At 34.5% G+C, this 20481-nt stretch overlaps 1 protein-coding gene across 2 annotated transcripts in view; it reads left to right on the top strand.

Annotated features, from left to right (window-relative positions):
• Window positions 1–20481, top strand: part of LOC129976119 (retinaldehyde-binding protein 1-like) — a 79212-nt gene that overhangs the window by 42475 nt on the left and 16256 nt on the right. For both annotated transcript variants that reach the window (XM_056089516.1, XM_056089517.1), the window contains 3 exons: window positions 8226–8447; window positions 13663–13905; window positions 19320–19513. In XM_056089516.1, the coding sequence (XP_055945491.1) occupies window positions 8226–8447; window positions 13663–13905; window positions 19320–19513 (659 nt within the window). The remainder of the gene's footprint in view (window positions 1–8225; window positions 8448–13662; window positions 13906–19319; window positions 19514–20481) is intronic.

Genomic DNA, 20481 nt, shown 5'->3' with positions numbered 1-20481 from the left:
GAAAAGTTTCATCGTTTCTTTACTATTTTGTTTAAAATTATTTTTAGATTTGATCTATTTATTTTTTATACGCCGTATACTGAAATCAGTGTTTTCAAAAGTGATCTGCGATCAGGTACTTTTCTGTTTTAATTTGCCAAAATTTGCAACTTAAAATAACTTGATAATAAGTACTATTAGATTAAAGTAGATAAAAATATTTGGTTTTGAAAGTTTAGAGTCGAAAAGTAACTCCAAGATTTGTTTTTGCGGAGAGACTTCCCTCTCCAGATGACTTAATACATTCCTGTTGATTAGATCAAATTTGAAGAAAGATCTAGAAACTATACGCACAATTTAGTTCTTCTCGCTAACTAGTTTCCTTGGGTTATCATATTCATTTATATATGGTTGATTAAATAGACAGACAGACTTCCTTCAACGGATTTTGAAGAAGTTGAACAATTTTATAGTAAAGAATACAAATCACATTAAGGAAGAAATTATTTTAAATTGTCATGATCGCAGATAGACAGATACAATTTAAAACAATGTCTTTTATAAATTCAAAAGTTTTAAAATGTAGAGATTTATCGCAATCTGAAGGTCGAATTCTTTAAGGACTACAAATTCTCTATCTACGTAGCATTCATAACAAACAATTAAAATTCATAGTAAAGAATTACCTTATCTTACGATAATTCAAAGGAAGTAAACTGCATATATTGACTTAATGGTAAAGATTTTAGAACATCATTTAATGAAATCATCAGCTCACTTGATACTTGATGCCATTTAAGTAATTTACTGATTTACCCCGATATTCTGTGAGCATATGATTTTCTAAATATTCCTTTAACGCATATTGTTAAATCATTATCTTATTTTGGTTTTAATAGCAATATTATACAGTGTTCTAAGTGAATTCCAAATCTGCATTGCAGAATTCAATATTATATAGATTTTAGCAAGATAGTGCTCATATAATTTGCTTGTATAAATAATTATCGAATTGTTTATATTAGAATTATTTATGAAATATTATAGCAAGATTATGCCCACTTAAATTGATTGTATAAATAATCACTAAACTGTTTACTCATTATTTATATTAGAATTATTTATGACCTAATTGTACATTCAGATTTGTGTTTAATTAACTGTAAAGATTCTGTCCTTCAATTGTTTTATCACTTTTTGCCTTTTGAAAACTTTTTACTTTCTAGAGAAAAAAAAGTCTTGATTCTTCTATTTGTAATTTATTTTTAAATTTTGCTTGTCGCTCGCTGTACAGCAGCGATAATATGCACATAAAAAATTATTTTATATTTTAACAGTTCAAGTATGTATAAATTCAGTAACTAAAATGATAAAAACTTTTGTTACGAATTATGCTTAAAATATTTGGCTAAATCCTAGGGACGGGTACCGCCAAATTTGGCGCCAAACTTTAAAGATAAAGTTGCCAGCGTCTCTTGAAGATAGTCATAATATTGAGAAATCAAATTCTGAAGATTACAGTGTCCGCGGGGCTTGGCGAGAAAAACTTGGCGGAAAATCACCAAATGGTACCCATCCCTAGAATTGTACCAAATATTTTTTAAATTATTGAAAATTGGAGAAAAAATGCACCGAAATAAAATTTTTTAATTGTTTTGGAGAGTTTATTTTTGGGTTTGAATGTGATGCAAAAAGAATATTTTTTTTGTACAATAACATATCTTAAAGTATACGAGAAAAATTACCATCTATATTTTTAAATCAGTAGCTGCTATTAAAGAAATAACTTCTCATAAAATTTCAAAGCTCTTTGCACAATATTCTGCTCTGTAGAGTGCTCTGAAAGATTTTTTGCATTATGAAGTCTCATGACGTGCCATGTCATGATTATGCCCAGGATCTGTTCCGAAATTTTTAGGATCAGAAAACAGCAATCTTACTTGTTTAAGCAATCATTTCATAAGATGAAATATAAGCAATCAATGGCCTTCTAAAGTTGTTGTCGAGAGAAAAAGTAAGACCTACGGAAAACAGTACGGAATTTTAGTTTGTCTTGCCAAAATTGACCAAAATTTAAAACGTCGCTGAAATGTTCTTCGGGAATAATTAATTGAACTACTACATTTAGCTATCAATCGCCAAAGAAAAATTCAAACTTGGCGATGGTACAGAATAATTTAGTCCATTAAGAGAAAATATTTTAAAAAAAAACTATGTGAAATCGAATTTGGGAGGACTTAAGATAAGTGTCCAGTTTCTTAGCTGTCCAAAAACGTGCCAAAAATCCACTATCTTGGATAATTGAAGAAATGGTAACAAATATCTTTTCGGGTTGCAATAAAATATTGGCAGGTGTACATTTGGCGTAAAATCTTAAAATAATTCAACTCTGGCGATAAATCTTAAATCTAATTATCGATTTTTCCCCATTATTAATCTTTAGTTTCGGAATCCTTGAATTCGAAAAATTCTTTTTTGATATTAAGTGCGTCTGTCTGTTTTGGATGCATTTTCGCAAATAACAACTGGCAACAAGGGAAAATTTGGTACTTATTAATTAACTGTTTAAGATACAAAACTCGCCAAATGGAGCACCAAAACCAAATTGCCATTGCAATCCTGTGAGCGAGCTTGAGCTTACTTCTAACTTACGAGAAGAAAACAAGCATCTGCTCATGCTGTATATACACACAATTTATCGGAAGAACACCGTATTTTTTAGGAAATTTCATTCGAGTTGTTTTCGCCAACGAAATTATCGCCAATGAGTCGCCAATTTGGTTTTGATGCTATATTTGGTGAGTTTTGGCTCTTTTAGCGTTAATTTATAAGTGACTGGGCCTATTTTCAGAAAACTTTTTAAAAATCCCCCGTCTTGAATGACTACAGGATATAGTAACAAATGTATTTTAGAGTTAGAATAAAAAATTATGAAGATTATATTTGTCGAAAAAATCATTCCAAAAGATCCAACTTTCGCAAAATGAGCATTAATTTTTCATTGTCAGACTGTACCAAATCACCAAAAATGAAAATCAATTTCAAATTTTGGTAAAACTAAAGGACACGACACATAACTTTAAATAATCTTTCCCTAATTATAACAAAAATAATAATAATAAAAAAACTCTCGCTAAATGTTAGCTAAAGAATACAGTTAGGTTACAATATTTGGTAATTTATCTCCTTAAAATATTTCAGTTTGGCGATCGTCTTTTTTTTAACCTATATTTTGGATCTTACAGGTCGAAGAGGAGAAGTAATATTTCAAAATATAAACTCAATTCTCTTCAATATTAGACGAAGCCAAACACAAAAACTTGCCATATTTTGGAAGTGTACGATAAAGTTCAGAGTAAAACACTCACGCTAGATTGCTTGGTAACAAAACATATTCCAATGATTCATTATGAAATGATGGACACAAAACATCCATTTCGAGCTAAGTAACAATCAGTGAGTTTTATGAACACACCCAGGCTTCTCGCCAAGCACATTGTTGTCCAAAACCGCGCCAAAAGCCTGTCGATTTAGCTGATTACGAGATCACCAAAATTACGAAGTTTGGCGAAAAATCGCTAAAAGAAATTCAACTTTGGCGATTTGACTCAATTTCAAAATTGAGTACATTCATTTTACAAATGTACATACAACATTTTGAATAAATTATACTATTTATTATGCAGATGTATAACAATATCTTCTTATGCCGAATGACAAATATTGGATGCCCTTTTTCAAGTTTCGATGCGGTGCTCTTTTAATTTCAGAGACTTTCTTCTTCTAATCTCTGAAGTCGTCTGTGGCTCGTCAGATTAATATATGTGGTGACAGCTTTCTCGCCTTCACACAAAGCGTGTCTGGCGACTTCACCTTCCAGTGTTTGTATCACAGCAGATTGGAATTCCCAGGCGGACAAAGTCCGTTTTTTGCTTGCCGTCATCAAATTCGTCGCTTCCGTCGCCAACTGCGTGAACATGTCCAGTATGATAGAATTCAGTATTTCCAGAGCTCCTTCTGATATACTAGCATTGAGATGCCCGAAAATTTGGTGCAGCATACTTAGGATGTAGCGTTTGAAATTAACTTTACTTGTGTAGTTGAGTTGCTTGCGTTTTTTTATTTCTCGTCTGGTATATAACCTATGGGGAGCCATTTGCTATTTAAAAATTCTTTCTTGTAAAAAGTGAATAAACCTTTTAGCAATTTATTCAAAATTCAGATATAATCGAATACCAGTCGGAAATGTGTTTCGCAATTAATGAACGAGAAAGTATGCAATTTTTGATGATGTTGCCATTAAAATAAAGAAACTATATGCGAAAAATAATGCCCACCATTATTGCTTCGAGTTCAAAATTTAATAATAAAAACTTGGACATCTTGATGCATGTACGAACTCGAGTTTTAAAACAATTTTTTTTATTAATTGCGAAAGTGTGATTAAAACTGGTGCAAACTGGTCAACAACAAATCTCCCACATTGTCATGAGCTCCGATGAAAGTTTTTTATTGCGTGCAGAGTTTGACAATGGTTGTTATTGAATTTATGGCAATGTTTGAATTTGGAATGCGATTGAAATCTAGTTTTAGATGCCTTTTCAGCTTGTCAAAGACACCAGCAATGCCACTCTTCTAAAGTCAAAAATTAAGATGGCTGACAATAATTGTTGTAGAATTTTATTTATTTGGTCAACCATCTTAATTGGAGACATGACTTTTTTAGCATCCTTGGTGAGATGAAGAGGCACCTTAAACTAGGTTTCAACTCGGAATACATTTTGGAGAATTTAAATTTGGAATTTTACACATGGAATTATCGCTTAAATTTTGGACCAATTCAAGCTGCCATTTCTCTGTTTGTTAATCAGTTTGTATTTATATGAAGCAATAGAATACCAAAGGGTAGAATTTGGTTGTAACGGTAGCCAAACGCGCCAAGAAGAAATTTCGCCAAATTTTAAAAATATACTTAAAAAGCGAATCACATACTATATAGTTTAACGAATAAAATCGCCAAAGTGCGAAATTTTTTCTTGGGCTTTTTAGACACAAGCGTCTTTCGATTCCATATTTGCCATCTTGAACATGATTGGCTGTTCTGGTCATGTGATTCACTGCCATTTGTAAGATGAATCTCCTTTCAATGAGATTCATCTTATAACACATTTTATTTACTATTCTTCAATAATTTAAAGTTTCTCTTAACATTTCCATTAATTCCATTAATTTTAAACAAAATATTAAGGTACTATACGTTTTTTATTTATTATTTCAAAGAAATATATGCACGCTTCTATAATAATTTCCGATACTTTAATTATTTTTTCAAAGATATTTTCTAAAGTGAGTGAATTGATTGTAAATATTATATGGTAATAAGTGGTTAGACTCAAATCATGATATCATCGCCAAACTTGATTTTTTTCGATAATTCGCCAAATTTATTATTAGACTTAGCTTTGTAATTACATTTAAATATTTAAACTAATAATGAAAAGCAGTCAAACTGTTATATAATTCCAATCACTGATCCGATATCACGCACTTTTATTTCATATGAAAGCTTATGCAATGGTTTGCTCCATTTTAGAAAGAAATCGTAAAAACACTATATGTTTTGTTCATTTTCTGAGAAGAAAACTCGTGGGTAGAGCTTTCCCGCCGCAACCTTTATGTATATTTCGAAAATTTTTGATGACATTTAAATATTTATAAATGCTTGACCATCCTGTTGTTCTCTATTTCAAGATATATGCCAAAATAAAACTTTGGCAGTGCTCTTAACTTCAACAATTGAACCAATTCTGCCAATTTTCGTCGCCAAAAATTTATTTCTCCAATTTGAAGCATTATTAACCGAGCAAAAATTGATTGACATGACTAAACTAATTTTATTACTTTAGTATTTACTATATACAATTGGGTGCTTTGGGATTATCCCGTTGACCATTTTCGCCAACCAGATATTATCGCCAAAAGGCAGATTTGTGCCAATAACCTCAAATTACTTTTCTTCATAATGGCGCCAAAAGTTTGGCGCCTTTTTCCGAGCGTTGACAGGTCGACGGGATAATCTTAAAAACAGGCTGCTATATCCTTCGATTCCAAGCGCATTATAATTGCATTTATAAATAACTGAAAATATTGCATTATTAAGGCTTTTGTTCCTGGATGTGGTACGACCGGAGTTTAACCCCCTGCTTGGTTTTTTTTCAAATTTTCTTTTTCAAATTTCAAAAAAAAAAAAAAAAAAATTCAAATTTTCTGCTTGGTAATTTTCAAAAACTGCCAACTCGCCAATAACGGTCTTGCGCCGCGTTTTGCAAAATGTTCAAAAGCGAGGGAGTAGATGTTCAATCATAGTGCATAATAAAGGCGAAAGATAATAGGTTTGCCAATTTAGAGAAAACGGTGCCACCTTTGGCGCGTTATCGCAACTTGGCGAAGAAGGGGGTTAGACTCCGGTTCACCACTGGATTTAATGCATTAATAAAATATGAATATGAACGCACAATAATAACAGATTTTAAATTAATCATATGCATTTACATTTCTGTTATGTATATGATATGATACATTTCTGTTAAAAATAATCGAAAGTCCATTGAAAATAATTAAAAAAAAAGAAACTACAATCATATTTAAGATTAATCGCAAATAACGATGCTAACAGATCGTTTTTGTTTTTAAATTAATCATATACATTCACATTTCCGTCGTGCTTATAAATAATCAAAAGTACATTCAAAATATTTTCAATCCACACAACAATCATATTTAAAATGAATCGAAAATATATTCAAAATAATCTTTCCGTTGCAATGAGTTAACGTCAGTGAATCACATGACCAGAACAGCCAATCATGTTCAAGATGACAAATATGGAATCGACAGATATAGCTGCTTGTTTCTAGTAACCGTTACAACAGACAATACCTATCAAAGCAACAAGCAATAGGCATTCATTATGTGATCTTCACACAAAATTTATCGATGTGTATCAAATTGTATGGCATTTTTCTATCTTTGCGCATGTGGACTCGACAACTGAAAATGCAACGAGTGAAATTTAGCATGCGATCTTATCACTAAAATTGTATATGTACGAAATTGGACGAAATGTGTAAGATCCAAAATGTTTGTTAAATTTATTTCACTACGTAACGAAGCCAAACACAGAAGTTGTGTATTGTGGAAGTGCGTGAGAAATTCGACCGGAAGGACACTCCAACTGATTTTTGTGTTGTTTATGTGAACTAATTATATACTATCTGTAACGGAACAGCTTTAATATAGGTCCCAATCGACGATTTTTTTTATCGACAAGACATCATATAGTTAATAACAGATAGCAGGATTGTCAAAACAATTTCTGGGCTACAAAATGTGCCCATCCTCTCCCCATAAGTTGCCGCTACAAGATATCGTCAGCGGGATACATATTGAAGCTGTATCTCTGTAACATTTAGTATCAACTGTTTGATAGCTGAGTAAAAGTGAATGTTAGTGTGCTTTGCAAAAGAAAATTAAAAATTGCAAAAGAATAAATGTTTTTTGTTCGTATTCACATTAAAAAAAAAGAAAGAAGAAAATAACTTTAATTATAACCTTAACTTTCTTTATTTAATAAACTTTTAATTATAATAAAGAACAAAATTAAAATATTTAATCGATATATTTTTTTAATATTTTTAATTTATCATTTTTTATAATATAGTTGCAGTTCTTGTACAACTCAACCATTGAAAAAAGTAGTAAACAAAACAGCATTAGGGTTGCTAGAAGAGCATTCCGATGGGTTCCCATATTGGCGACAAACTCGGGAGCACACTATTCTTTAATTCATTCGATAGTTGCTTTCCTAAATTGGGTATCTTTTCTTTTTTCTATTCATCTCTCGGTATTCATTCCTAGACAGCTATTTCCAGAATTTGGCAGGGTTTTTTTTGCAACTAAAAAACAGGTACTTTTTTGTTCGCCGAATGCAAGCGAAATGTCGCCAAATAATTTAGACCTGCACGCAAAAAATGTCGCTAAAATGTTCTTGCGTTATGTTTGTATGCAAACAGGCGCAATTCTTGAAGACATTTTTTTTGACGCAGGTCTGAATTGTTTGGTGATCTTTCGCTTGCGCTCGGCTAGCCGAAAAGTACCGGATTGTATTCTTAGTAACTTTAATCAAATTTTGCTAATATATATTTTTTTGTGTTAGCTATATCTGGACACTTCTGCATTTTTTTTAGCAACAATGATGTCATCAACGAAAATGATCGAAAAACTGAAACAAGGCATCCACAGCTTGGACAAAAGCGTGGAACCCAAACCGGTGGATTCAGACGATGAGCCCCTGCCCTACGTTATGGATTATCTCACACCTGCGCTGATCGAAGAGGCCAGGACGCAGCTCAACGAAACCGATGAAATTCGCCCAATAGCTTTGGAGGAGTTAAAAAAACTCATCAAACGTAAGTCTCTGTAATGCCGGTTTACACTCTACCAGTTATAAGACGGTCAGTAGGCAGCGCATGCGTAGAAAGGGATTGATTTATATTTGCCATAATTTCATAACACAGATTCAGGCATTCCATGCTTGGCTACAAATTGCCATTTTAGCGTCCCTGAATTTTTCTTTGTCACTGCATACCGTATTAAAATGATGGATATTTACACAAAGAAACATGGTAAGTCAACCATCTAACTCTCCGACCCGCCCTAAAGCACACGGATTTAAACCATAAAACTGAATGACCGGACCGCCGCAACAGCAATTGGCGGGAACTGTGGTTGAGTCCTAAGGTCCGTCACCGGCCACGGTACAACCCTCCCCGAAGGAAGTACGTCCCGTCATCGATGGGAGGAACCAGATTCCCCACCTATTAGTGTACCCTCCAGGGTGGCGAGATCCAACCACCATGCTGGAAGCATCTCATCCTCATTTCGAGATGCCCCCCCCCCCCGAGGGTCAAAGAAACATGGTAAAATAAAAAAAAGGATAAACATACCCGAATTTAGAAAACTATTAAAAAAATGGCAGATAAGAAAACGTAACCTCTCATAAGAAAGAACAAAGAGCAAAAAATGGCGGAATTATTTTATGATAAGTGATCAATTTTTTCACTGCACCCCTCCCCTACCAAATTCTACAAACGCATGCGCAATAAGAAAAATACAATACAGCAGTATATTGTTACAAAATATTTCTTCTATTACAAATACCATCAATTAATCGTAACACATTTAATCACTAGTCATTAGTTCAGCAACTTGCTTGCTTGCTAATCCTCTAGTCTTTTTACTCGTCGGCGACTACGACCACTCTCACACACACAATTTCCGCCGATACACACACTCTTTCTCCAGCTTCAGAGGTCTGTCTTTTATATCTCCGGGAGGCGGGGCTAGAAACTCCAGACCAATCAGGGCGTACCTGGGTGTATCTCTGTTATTACTGGATGGATCATGAAACTTCTCGAACTTTCTGGTGTTATCCATTCAGTCGCCAAACTCACCAAATCCATCGCCAACTCGCCAAACGGTCGCCAAGCTCAGCACGCCGTGCCGGATAGCAAAATTACAGATTTGTAACAATATTGTTGACCCGTCAGGACAATTACTTTCCATAGACCGAACAGCATTTTCAGCTTTTCTACGCATGCGCTGCCTACTGGCTGTCTTATAACTGGCCGGGTGTAAACCCGGCAGTAAGATAATCTTTGTATCATGTATTTAAAAGATTAGTGAAATTTGATATTCTTACGTTTTTGGCTATAACATTCATTTTCACTGATGATTTCACGAGATGCTAAAAAGCACGAATTTTATAGTCAAGAAATTAAAGTCAATTATCAGATATGTAAATCTAAAAATTTTCGAGTTTCTTTTATTTTAAAGCAATGGTAAACAGATTTATTGAGTTTTTTTTGCATGTTTTTGTTTTTTTCTTAGAGTTAAAAAAATTCCATTTAATAGTTCATTGAGGAAATTAAGAGTATAATACTTCCTTAGCGCCTATTTATCCAATATGCTTAACAAATTGCTTATCTAGTTTTTGAATTGATTATATGTGTACGGTTCATGAATGTATTAAAACAACAAAACAGCTCTAATTTTAATTTTAATTAATATTTAGAGGAAAGTTTTCAAGTTTATTTTAGTTTAGTTATACTAACATCTGTATAGCAACTGTTGTGCCATCACTTTACTGAAGGAAGAGTCATTAGTCGCTGTTTTGTGTTGCATGGCCCCATCTCTCCCCGGATCTAACCCCATGTGACTTTTCTCTGTGGGGTTATTTAAAATCAAAGGTTTATCTTGGTGGAGTCTCGAACTTATCAGTTTTAAAGGAAAACATAGCATGGACTGTTATAAACGCGCCTCCTGAAATGTTGCATTCAGCTATAGAGAGTACGGTGTACAGAATGCAATGCTCAATCCTAGAAAATGGAGGTCATATTGAAAATAGCCGATGTCTTCCCCGGGAAAGCGATTTTACTGAATAAAAACACAAAAAAAAAGAATAAAAAGGAAGTCGAATGGAATCTCCTCTTTAAAAAAAAAAATTGTAATTATTTACAGAAGTTATTTTTTCGAATAAAGCACATTTGTGGAAAAATTAATTCTTTGTTACTCATTTATCTGTTTACTGTAGCTTTTTAAAAATTTTTATCATGCAGTTAAACTTAAAATTTAGACCAAAAGCGCCACATTCCCCCTATCGGCAACTTTTCGAACTAATTATTTTTTTCCGTGGATTCTTTTTTCCCATGTCGTAAATAGTCTTCTACAAAATTTGGTGGCTTTGTGGTTGATAGTTAGAGCTACAGAACTCTCTCAGTACCATCAGTTAAAAAAAACAACCTGTATATGTTATATCAGGAGAATCTTTTCTCTCTGTTTGCATGAGAAGAAACATTGGCAGGTAGAGACTACATGACTCGAATTAAATCTTGGTGTCGACTGGGTACAGGTGACAAGTAAATATTAGCGTGCAGGAAGAAAAAGCTTGTCACTTGTTGCTGTGCGATACACATTCCCAGTGTGCAAAGTCCCATACGTCTGTGAGAGCATATCCTTGACTTCAGATTTGGTAGGGGCGTATGACCTCTGATTATCTCCAGCGATTTTCCCAAAGAAAAAGAAAATGTCTTGTATGCTGATGGATCTATTTTTTTTTTTTTAATTAGGAGGATTTCATCTCTCTCCTTATTGAACTAAACTGTTCAACTGGATAATTTTAATCCTTCGTTGAATTAAGTCAGAAACAAATTAATTAATTAATAATCTTAAAGATTATATCGCCTTCCCAGCTGCAGCTGGTATTGTAATGGTAAACTAGGATTCTTTAGGCGACGCATGATAGTTTTGATCATGAGTGTCACATAGGGCAATCCTCAAATTGAATTACGACTCATTACAGATGGACTCTTTAGTCAAGCAGCTACGCCATTATTGTATTTCCAGAGAAACAAAAACCTGCTTGCTTATCTGTCAATTTCTGATACTCTGGGGTGGGGAGACGGATCGATTTATTGACTAAGAGGAAAAGCAAGCATAGCAGCGCAAAAGATTTTGAAGAAAACTATAAATCTTATCTTTCAATGACAAAAGAAAAGAATGGTGAATTCGTTACCATTATTTTACCAATATCTTGTCTTTAAGGGGATGGAAAGTACCTCGAGAGTGGCGAGTGAATGTAAATTTCATAACTTAACCCCCCATACGCTGATATAAGCGATTATTTTTTTAATCATTTATCCTTATTACACCCCTAGAGAAGGCACATAATTTTCAAGAACAGTAGCATAGAATAGATTAAAGATTTATCAACAGTTGTAGAAGACGATGTTGGTTCTTAAAATGCCATTGAAGATAAACCAGGAATCACGGTGTAGCTAAAAATGATGAATACGGAGCTTCTATAAAATGTGGTTTATTGAACTACTAGCCGCCTTTGGCGACCAGCCGGTTCGCCAATCTTAATGTTCGTTAAAATTTTAATAATGAAATATTTTATGCAATTTCTACTTAAATAGCTTCTTCATCAAAATATTTTAAAACTTCAAATTTTGATTATCATATAATTCATTCATAATATTATAAAGGCCTTCAGTCATAACGTAATATGTATCTCTCTCATTTTCTGTTAGCACCCGTAGAATTTATGCTTTAAATTAAAGTGGAAAGAATTTATCTTCAATTAATATAATAATATTTTTTACTTCAACAAAGCATTTTTTTATAATCTGATTACTGAAAATAGAGTCACTCAGCGTTTAAACTTTATGAGCACTAAAGAATATCTTTTTCAATTTATGTAATATCTCAAGAGTTGGTCAACAAAATTTTTTTAGATTCATTATGAGCAGATCGATTCATTAACAATGTTTAAATTTAAATGCATCAAACACTAAGAAAATAAAACGAATCGTTTAAAATAAACGGTTGAAAACAGGTTTTAAAAAAACTACTTAAAAAACGATGTACTTAAAACTATAAGCATATACAAAAAATATATAACTAACATAAATACAATTTACTTACAAAAGCATGCAACTAACCCAAAAATAATTTAAATCATCCATTAATAACGTTGTCATGGCAACAATCGGAACAGAATGCGCATGCGTGAATTTTCTTCGCCGGTTACGTAACGCAAATACGTGATTTTTTCTACGCCAGTTGGAGTAACACTATGCGGATTAGAAATTTTTAATTTCCTTTATTCTGTTTTATTTTAATTCAAAAGTACTTCAAAATGAATCTGAAAGATTGATTCATTAACAATGTTTCATTTTAAATGCATCAAACATTAAGAAAATAAACAGAACCGATTGAAATAATCCGCCGAAAAATTTTAACCCTAGCCTCATTACTGTTGGGAGAAAAAAGAAACGGAAGCCTTTCTCGTTTGGCGCTGGGGATAATGGAAGATTTTTTTGGCGGAAAAGTTGGCGGTGGGGAAAATGGAAGATTTTTTTGGCGGGAAAGTTAGTTTTTAATTAATAATTAAAATTCTAATTAAAAATTCGAAAAAAGAAACCCCAGGTGCACATTCCCAACCTCCAAGGTATACATGTACCAAATTTGGTAGCTGTAGGTCAAACGGTCTGGCCTGTAGAGCGCCAACACACACACACACACACACACACACACACACACACACACACACACACACACACACACACACACACACACACACACACACACACACACATTGAGCTTTATTATAAGTATAGATGAGCAAATGCATGGAGTAGCCCCATTACCAACGGTATTAATCGAATTCGGTCTTCAATTCTACTTCTGGTGAGTCATGACCCGCTCCCCCCTAGAACGAGAATTCGCCAACTTGGCGCATTAGTAGTAAAATACAAAACAATAGTAATTGATTTTTTTTTGTTATTTAGTTTCCTGATACCACAATTCTTGTCTTTTAAGATGACAGAAAACAAGTTTCCATCAGCAATTGGACTTGCTTTTGATTTCTTTTAGTGATGTCGTAACTTAAACTCAAATGGGGGAGCGAAATACCATTTTGCCTAGGACTTCATATATTGGATTTTTATATATCATTGGAGGAGTAACAATATTTCTTGAACAGTAGCCTGGAATGTATGGGAAATTCATCCAAAACATTTGATTCTTCATAATTTGATTTCCTGATTCTGGAATTCTTTTCAGAGGACAAGAAGCTAGTGTCCATCATGGACGATAATTTTCTCTTGGCTTTTCTTCGGGCTCGAAAATTCAATGTTAAGAAGGCCTTCAAGTTGCTCCAAAACTACTGGCAATTCAGGAAAGAATACAGATACATCTACGACTGCAGTGACTTCGATTCGGTGAAGGAAGTGATCCTCAAACCCGTCATGGGGGCGTTGACACACAGAGACAGGAAAGGTTGTCTGGTGCTTGTTTTCAAAGTAGGTGAGCTCTTATTTTTTGAATACATTTTTATTACATTTTAGTTACCAGGCTAATGACGAATTATATATTTTAATCTGTCTTAGACAATCCAGGTTTTTTAGAAGTAATAAACTTTAGATTTGCTTTTCAGTGAAGAAATGTGACACTTCCTCCCTTCAAGAGATATAGCATAATAAAACTTTGACAAAACACCCCAGTTTCAACAAAAAGACCGATTTTGCCACTTCATTTCGTACATTTTGCTTGCGTAGGTAATCAATCAAAATGATCTATGTTTATTCGGCGAGTATAAATGAAAATATTATTCATATTTTTTATGATATAACGTAGTTCATTCAAACTGAATGGCACTACCAAATCTGTTTATTAATATCGTGGGTAAACAGTAGTCAGCAAAGGCGGCTGGCATCTAATCCTTTTAAGTGCCAAAGTGTTCAGAATTAATTATATTTTCGGTATAAATTGACTATTCTTCTTAAAACAATATTGTATATTTGCGTATTTTGAATCTGTAATTTTGTTTCATGCTTAAAAAAAATTCCGCAGATAACAATTCAATTGAACATGAATTTGTCAAGGTGAATACAAATACTATTGAAAATTTGTCCTTGAGATTAATTGATAGAATCTTAAGGGCCAGTTGAGATGAAAAATTTGTTAAATTTTTTTTTCATATGATTTTTGAAGTCTTCATTTTTTAGAAACGATTGCTTTTGATATTTTGCTTCTTCAGAGTGCAGGTTACAGTTTTTAGTAAAATGGCATTCATCAACAGGCTTTTAAGAAACGGCAATATTTGGATAAAAAAATCCAGGATAATGATAGACTTATCCGTGGATGATAAATTTTTTTTGTCTAGCCTTATGTATTTAGTTGCCATCAAATCCTTACTACAGTCTTGCTTATAATATGGACGTAACTGACAGTGAACACTTTGAATCCAATCTAAAGGGATTACTACATCCGAATGATTAATAAATTCAGTAAGCATACAATTCAGTAAGCATGCAAGGATAGCAGAAAAAACTGACCTCACAACATCACTGGTAGAATTCACTTGTTTTATTCCAAAACAGAAAATTCGAAAAAAAAAATTCATTCATAATTTATTACATTTTTTTTGAAAAGCTACCGAGATTATTGAATTATCAGACATTCTTTGGATAAATCTTTCATATGCATAATGTTATGTACTCCATTGAACTGATCTTAAAGGTCGAAGGGCTTGCATAGTTTCGTGGGATGATGGTGGATTCTCATTTGGCTTCCTTTCGTCGTTATGCTCCTCATGCTGTATGCCAGCAACCTTCCATTCATCCCTACGTGACCAATTGCTCCTTTTGCAATTTTCTTTTAGTTGTCTCCCATTTTACGTCAATATTAAATCAATCCTCGTAATCTTCTTCAAAAACATTGCTCACTTTTCAATAAATGAGGATCATTATCTTTATGGATACGAATAAAACCGCCATGGAAAACCACTAGGACATAGAAATAGACCATTACAAGCAAATTGTTGATCACTAGAACCAGTGGGTTTTCTATATACAGGGTGGTTATGATTAAAGTTACCTTGTTTAGACCTACGTAGTCTCCGCTCTAGTGGAAGGATGTCGAAGAAACTTGATATTTAGGTTGTATGGGTCATGGGGAAAAGAAATCTGCATGAACAATCTCTACATCCTGATTACATAACTGTATGGTGTGGTTTTACTGCTGATTTCATTCTTGGTCCCTATTTTTTTGAGGAGAACACTCCTCATGGCCCTCAATGGTTTTCCGTTACGGGTGCCCGTTACCACGACCTTCTTCAGCAGCAAGTCATTCCTGCATTACAAAAACGAGAATGTTTAGGGATTACTGTCTTCATGCAAGATGGTGCACCACCTCACATTGCTTCACCAGTGACGGCATTGCTTCGTGCCCACTTTGAAGATCAACGGGTAATTTCAAGAAGTTTTCCAACTGTCTAGCCCCCACGTTCTCCGTACTTGAATCCCTGTGATTTCTGGTTGTGGGGATTCTTAAGAGATCGTGTCTACGGAGGAAGCATACAGACTCTGCATGAATTGAAAGCAAGCATAACACGCCATGTTGCTGCAATTGATCGAGAAACCCTTCGTATCACTGTTGAACACTCCATAACACGCTTTGAACATGTGCTTGACGTAAATGGAATGCACATTGAACATATATTGTAATTAAATAAAGTTTTTAACTTCCAAATTGTGTTTTTTTTGTTTTCACCTGGTGGTTGAAATTTGAACTAATTTTTTTTATTGCAGATTTCGGTTCCCCATGATCCATACAACCTAAATATTAAGTTTCTTCGACATCCTTCCACTAGAGCGGACACTACGTAGGTCTAAACAGGGTAACTTTAATTATAACTACCCTGTATTTGGATATGGAAAATCTGTTATTCTTTCCTTGCTATTTCGATTAGAACAATTTACCAATCTTTACATTAATGATCATTAGAAGCAGCGATTGCTGCATTTCATTCTTTGCATAAATGAAAAAAAAATTGAAGTCTATTTGAAATTTATTTAGTAGTTTGGTTTCTATTTTGCATAGATTATTCAACAATTTCACTTTTTTTTATATAGATAAATAGGGAATTCATCACCTGTTCGCTTTCCAACCCCAACCCCAGTGTTATCCGATACTGTACCTGATATTCGAAAGTTCCAGTTAGCAAGCTTTTGAATCCCATTGACGTTTCGTTCAATGTTGAAAGCTTAATCTTTTCCATAACAATAGACGTTTGTCAAACGGCCTACTTCCGACTCAAAACTCAAAGCCCCACAATGAGAAAATTGTTTGATCACATCTGCAGTATCTAAACATTGATTCAATTTTTCACGCTTTGTCACCAACGTAGCAACTTCACTATCATGAACCACTTGGCCTCGCTCGGTCTTTATTCGCACTTTTTTCCTTTCATGTCTCTGGACGTCCATCATTCAATTTTTACATCAAAAAATCATTTAGTTTTAACACGTGTATTTCTTAGATATTCAGACGATTGTTAGCCAAGAGATGGAGAATTTTCGTTACTCCAAAATGGGTAAACAAACCGGAAAGTTATTAATTAGTATTACCACACTAATATTAGTAAATTTAAAACAAATAATATTCTTTTAAACTCAGTTGCTATTAATTGGGTTGTTAATTGATCTTTTCGTTCTCTTTTTTGTCACAATTTCACCGTCAAGTGCAATATAAATACTTACTACGAAGAAATAATAATTTTCATTAAATAATTGAAACAATACTAGTAAAGCAAACCTCAAATTTCATGGGTCAGATGACTCGCTTTCTACCTATCACAAACAGAATAAAACGTAGTGTTTACATAAAAAGTGAAGTTTTTTATAAAATAGATCATAACCCTTTATGTAATAGATAATAGATAAATTATACAATAGATTAATTATATAATATAATAGATAAATTAGCTGACTGAAACTTCAGTTTGCTTTTGTGCGCGCTTTTGTGTTTGTAGATGAAATTTCGGCCTAAGTGAAGATTAGTGTGCACCAGCCGATTGTCGCCAATATTGCAACCCATCGGATCCCTCTTATAGCAACCGTACTGCTGTTTTGTTTACTACTTTTTGCAATGGTTGAGTTGTACTTAAACTACAATTAAATTATGAAAAATGTTAATTTAAAAATATTAAAAAAATATCGATTAAAGATTTTACTTTTGTTCTTTATTATAAAGAAATTTAAGCTTATAATTAAAAGTTATTTTCTTCTTTCTTTTTTTAATGTGAATACGAACAGAAAATATTTATTCTTTTGCAATTTTTAATTGTCAGTATTCGCTTTAAAAAAATCGTCTGCATTCTCACTTTCAAAGACAGCTGCAAATGGAATTCTTCGCAGTTCTCGTAATTCTTTTGGTGTTATAACGGTTGGTTCCCTTCATAATTTGTTATGTCGGGATTATTTCGAACCTGTAGAATGGATGAAGAGCGAGTTAAATATGCATACATATATATTTTACGAGTTAATGAAATTAGGAAAGGATGCTTGTTTGAAATTTTGTATTGAGTATGGTTTGATATCGAACAGGCAGAATGGATGGAAGGTGAGTGGAATATATTCTTTTACAAGTTGATGAAGGTGGGGAAAGTATGTTTGTTTGAAATTTTGTATGGAGAATGTTCCGATTGCTTATTTCTCCGTTTTTTCTTTTCTCTTGGTTATGTACTGCTTCTGTTTTCCACACAGTCTTTATGTTCAATGTGCTAGCGAAGCTACTAGGTTCCCGCTCCCTCTGCTAGCGAAGCCGTAGGATGTTTTTTTAAGTTAAAAAATCCTGCCCGGTGCCTTCTACAGATGCCGAAGGCATCTGTAGAAGGCACCGGGCAGGATTCCCTCTGAAATCCGTTCGTACAACATCCTTCATTCTTTCTTTTCAATTGATTATGTACAGTTCATGTTATCCACGCAGTCCTTATGTTCAATGTGCTAGCGAAGCTACTAGGTTCCCGCTCCCGCTGCTAGCGAAGCCGTAGGATGTTTTTTTAAGTTAAAAAATTCTGCCCGGTGCCTTCTACAGATGCCGAAGGCATCTGTAGAAGGCACCGGGCAGTATGAAAAAAAAAATACTTATCAGTAAAAAGTTCTAATTAGATGGCGGGAAATAGTAACAGTAACTGTTCCGCGGAAGTATTTGTTTATTTTGTCCGCCATCTTTATTGTCGACTTGGCATTGTTGGCGCAGCTGGGTGCACACTAAAATTCACTTTTACCGAAATTTCTTGCTTTCTACATCTAGGATAACAAGGTATAACAGCCTTTGGACTGAACTGGAGTTTAAACCCCTTCTTCGCCAAGTTGCGATAAGCCCCAAAGCTGGTAACCTCCGTATTCTCTAGACTGGCAAAACACAGCGCAAGACCGTTGTTGGCGAGTTAGCGATTTTTGAAAATTGTACCAAGCAGGGGGTTAAACTCCGGTCGTACCCTGCCTTTGTTGCTATAAATTCTTACCTCTTACTTCTTTCTTTTAAATTTCATAATAACCACAGTGAATTAATTTATTTCGAAATACAGAGATAAAACTGTCTGCACCGTTTCTTGGTGATCACCAATGGTTGGAAACCCATTCAATGCCTTCCTTTATGTGGCTTTCATTTCGCTATACAAACCTTTACTTTGCAAATTAAACATGAAATGGACTCATCCGCAGAGGGGGGGGGGATGAGTGCATGCATACCTTATGCAAATGCACTCATGTTTGGATAACCTTCAGGAAGTCAGAAGGTTAAAGAATTTCTTTCTGTTTTAGTATGTCCAGCCTTATTTCATCGATGACAATGTAATAAAAGTATCAGTAACAGTTAATGTATAATTATTTCCCCTCCTCTCGCAATCATTCTTTTGTTTTATATGTTTGCAGGACTCTGGGATCCCGAAGTCGATGTATACGAACAAGTGTTCCGGGCTGTGACAGGTGTTCTCGTCCATTCTATCACCTATCCGGCGACACAGGTGTGTGGCTATCGAATGATTTTTGACCTTAGAGGACTCTCCTGGAAGCAGCTGAAAATGTGCACCCCCAGCAATATTCTGCTCATGGTGCGATCCTCTCAGGTGAGTCGTGCAATCTTCGGGAGTTTTGTTTAGGCATCAGAAATTTCTGATAGCACATATTATACAGCAGTTAAAATAGCAATACTTTTATTACGATAAAATCAAATCAAATACTCAAATAATATTAAGATATGCCGTTGATGTTCTTTATCACCCTTGCACTGAACTCCAATTGAAAACCAAGTTCAAGAGATACGGGGAAGAAGTAGCTTCTGAGGGTAAGAATCCTTGGGCACATCCGAGGGTGGAAACCTGACTTCTAGCTCATATGAAGATGACACTCGCACACTTGCTTGCATAACCCCTTTTTACAGGGGGCTCTTTCATACACCTCACAGATATAACACAGGGTAAACAACAACCAGGACTCGAAACCGAGAAGCCCAGATCACAGGGAAGACCCACTACACCTAGGCCAGGATGCCGGCGTATTAAAATGTATAATGCTTCGAAATAAGCATTCTTACCCAAATCCAAGAGCAAAAGTGATAATTGTTTTTAAAATGGAAAAACTGTGGCATCAACTGTTGGTCAAATCGATCTCAGAACACTTAGATAGCGCTTGGGATAGAAATCTGTCATATGATGGTAGTATCACACACAACTCCTACCCATCCTGAGGTATCTGTTTGAATTACTTTTCTATGAAAAAGATTAAAAATGTAAATTCTACACATACACACAAACGCGAGCGCATGCGCACGCACACACATACATGCACGCACGCACACACACACACATACTAGTATCAAGTTATATCAAACGGTATATCTATGAAAAGTGGTTAGGCCGGGATAGCCTGGTTGGTAGAGCGTCGGATTCGCGTCCCTTAGGTTGCGAGTTCGAACCCCGCCGGCCGAAGATTCCCCGCGTGCTTGGTGGCTGACGCGCGTTAAATCTGTCGTGGTCACAAAGTCCTCCATGTCGAGAGTAATACCACTGGGGGTACTGGATCAGGGGTGATCGTT

The sequence above is a fragment of the Argiope bruennichi genome, chromosome 7 (assembly GCF_947563725.1).
Source record: "Argiope bruennichi chromosome 7, qqArgBrue1.1, whole genome shotgun sequence".
NCBI lineage: Eukaryota > Metazoa > Arthropoda > Arachnida > Araneae > Araneidae > Argiope > Argiope bruennichi.
The sequence above is the reverse complement of the archived record's forward strand: the minus strand, read 5'-3'. Positions and strand labels throughout refer to the sequence as shown.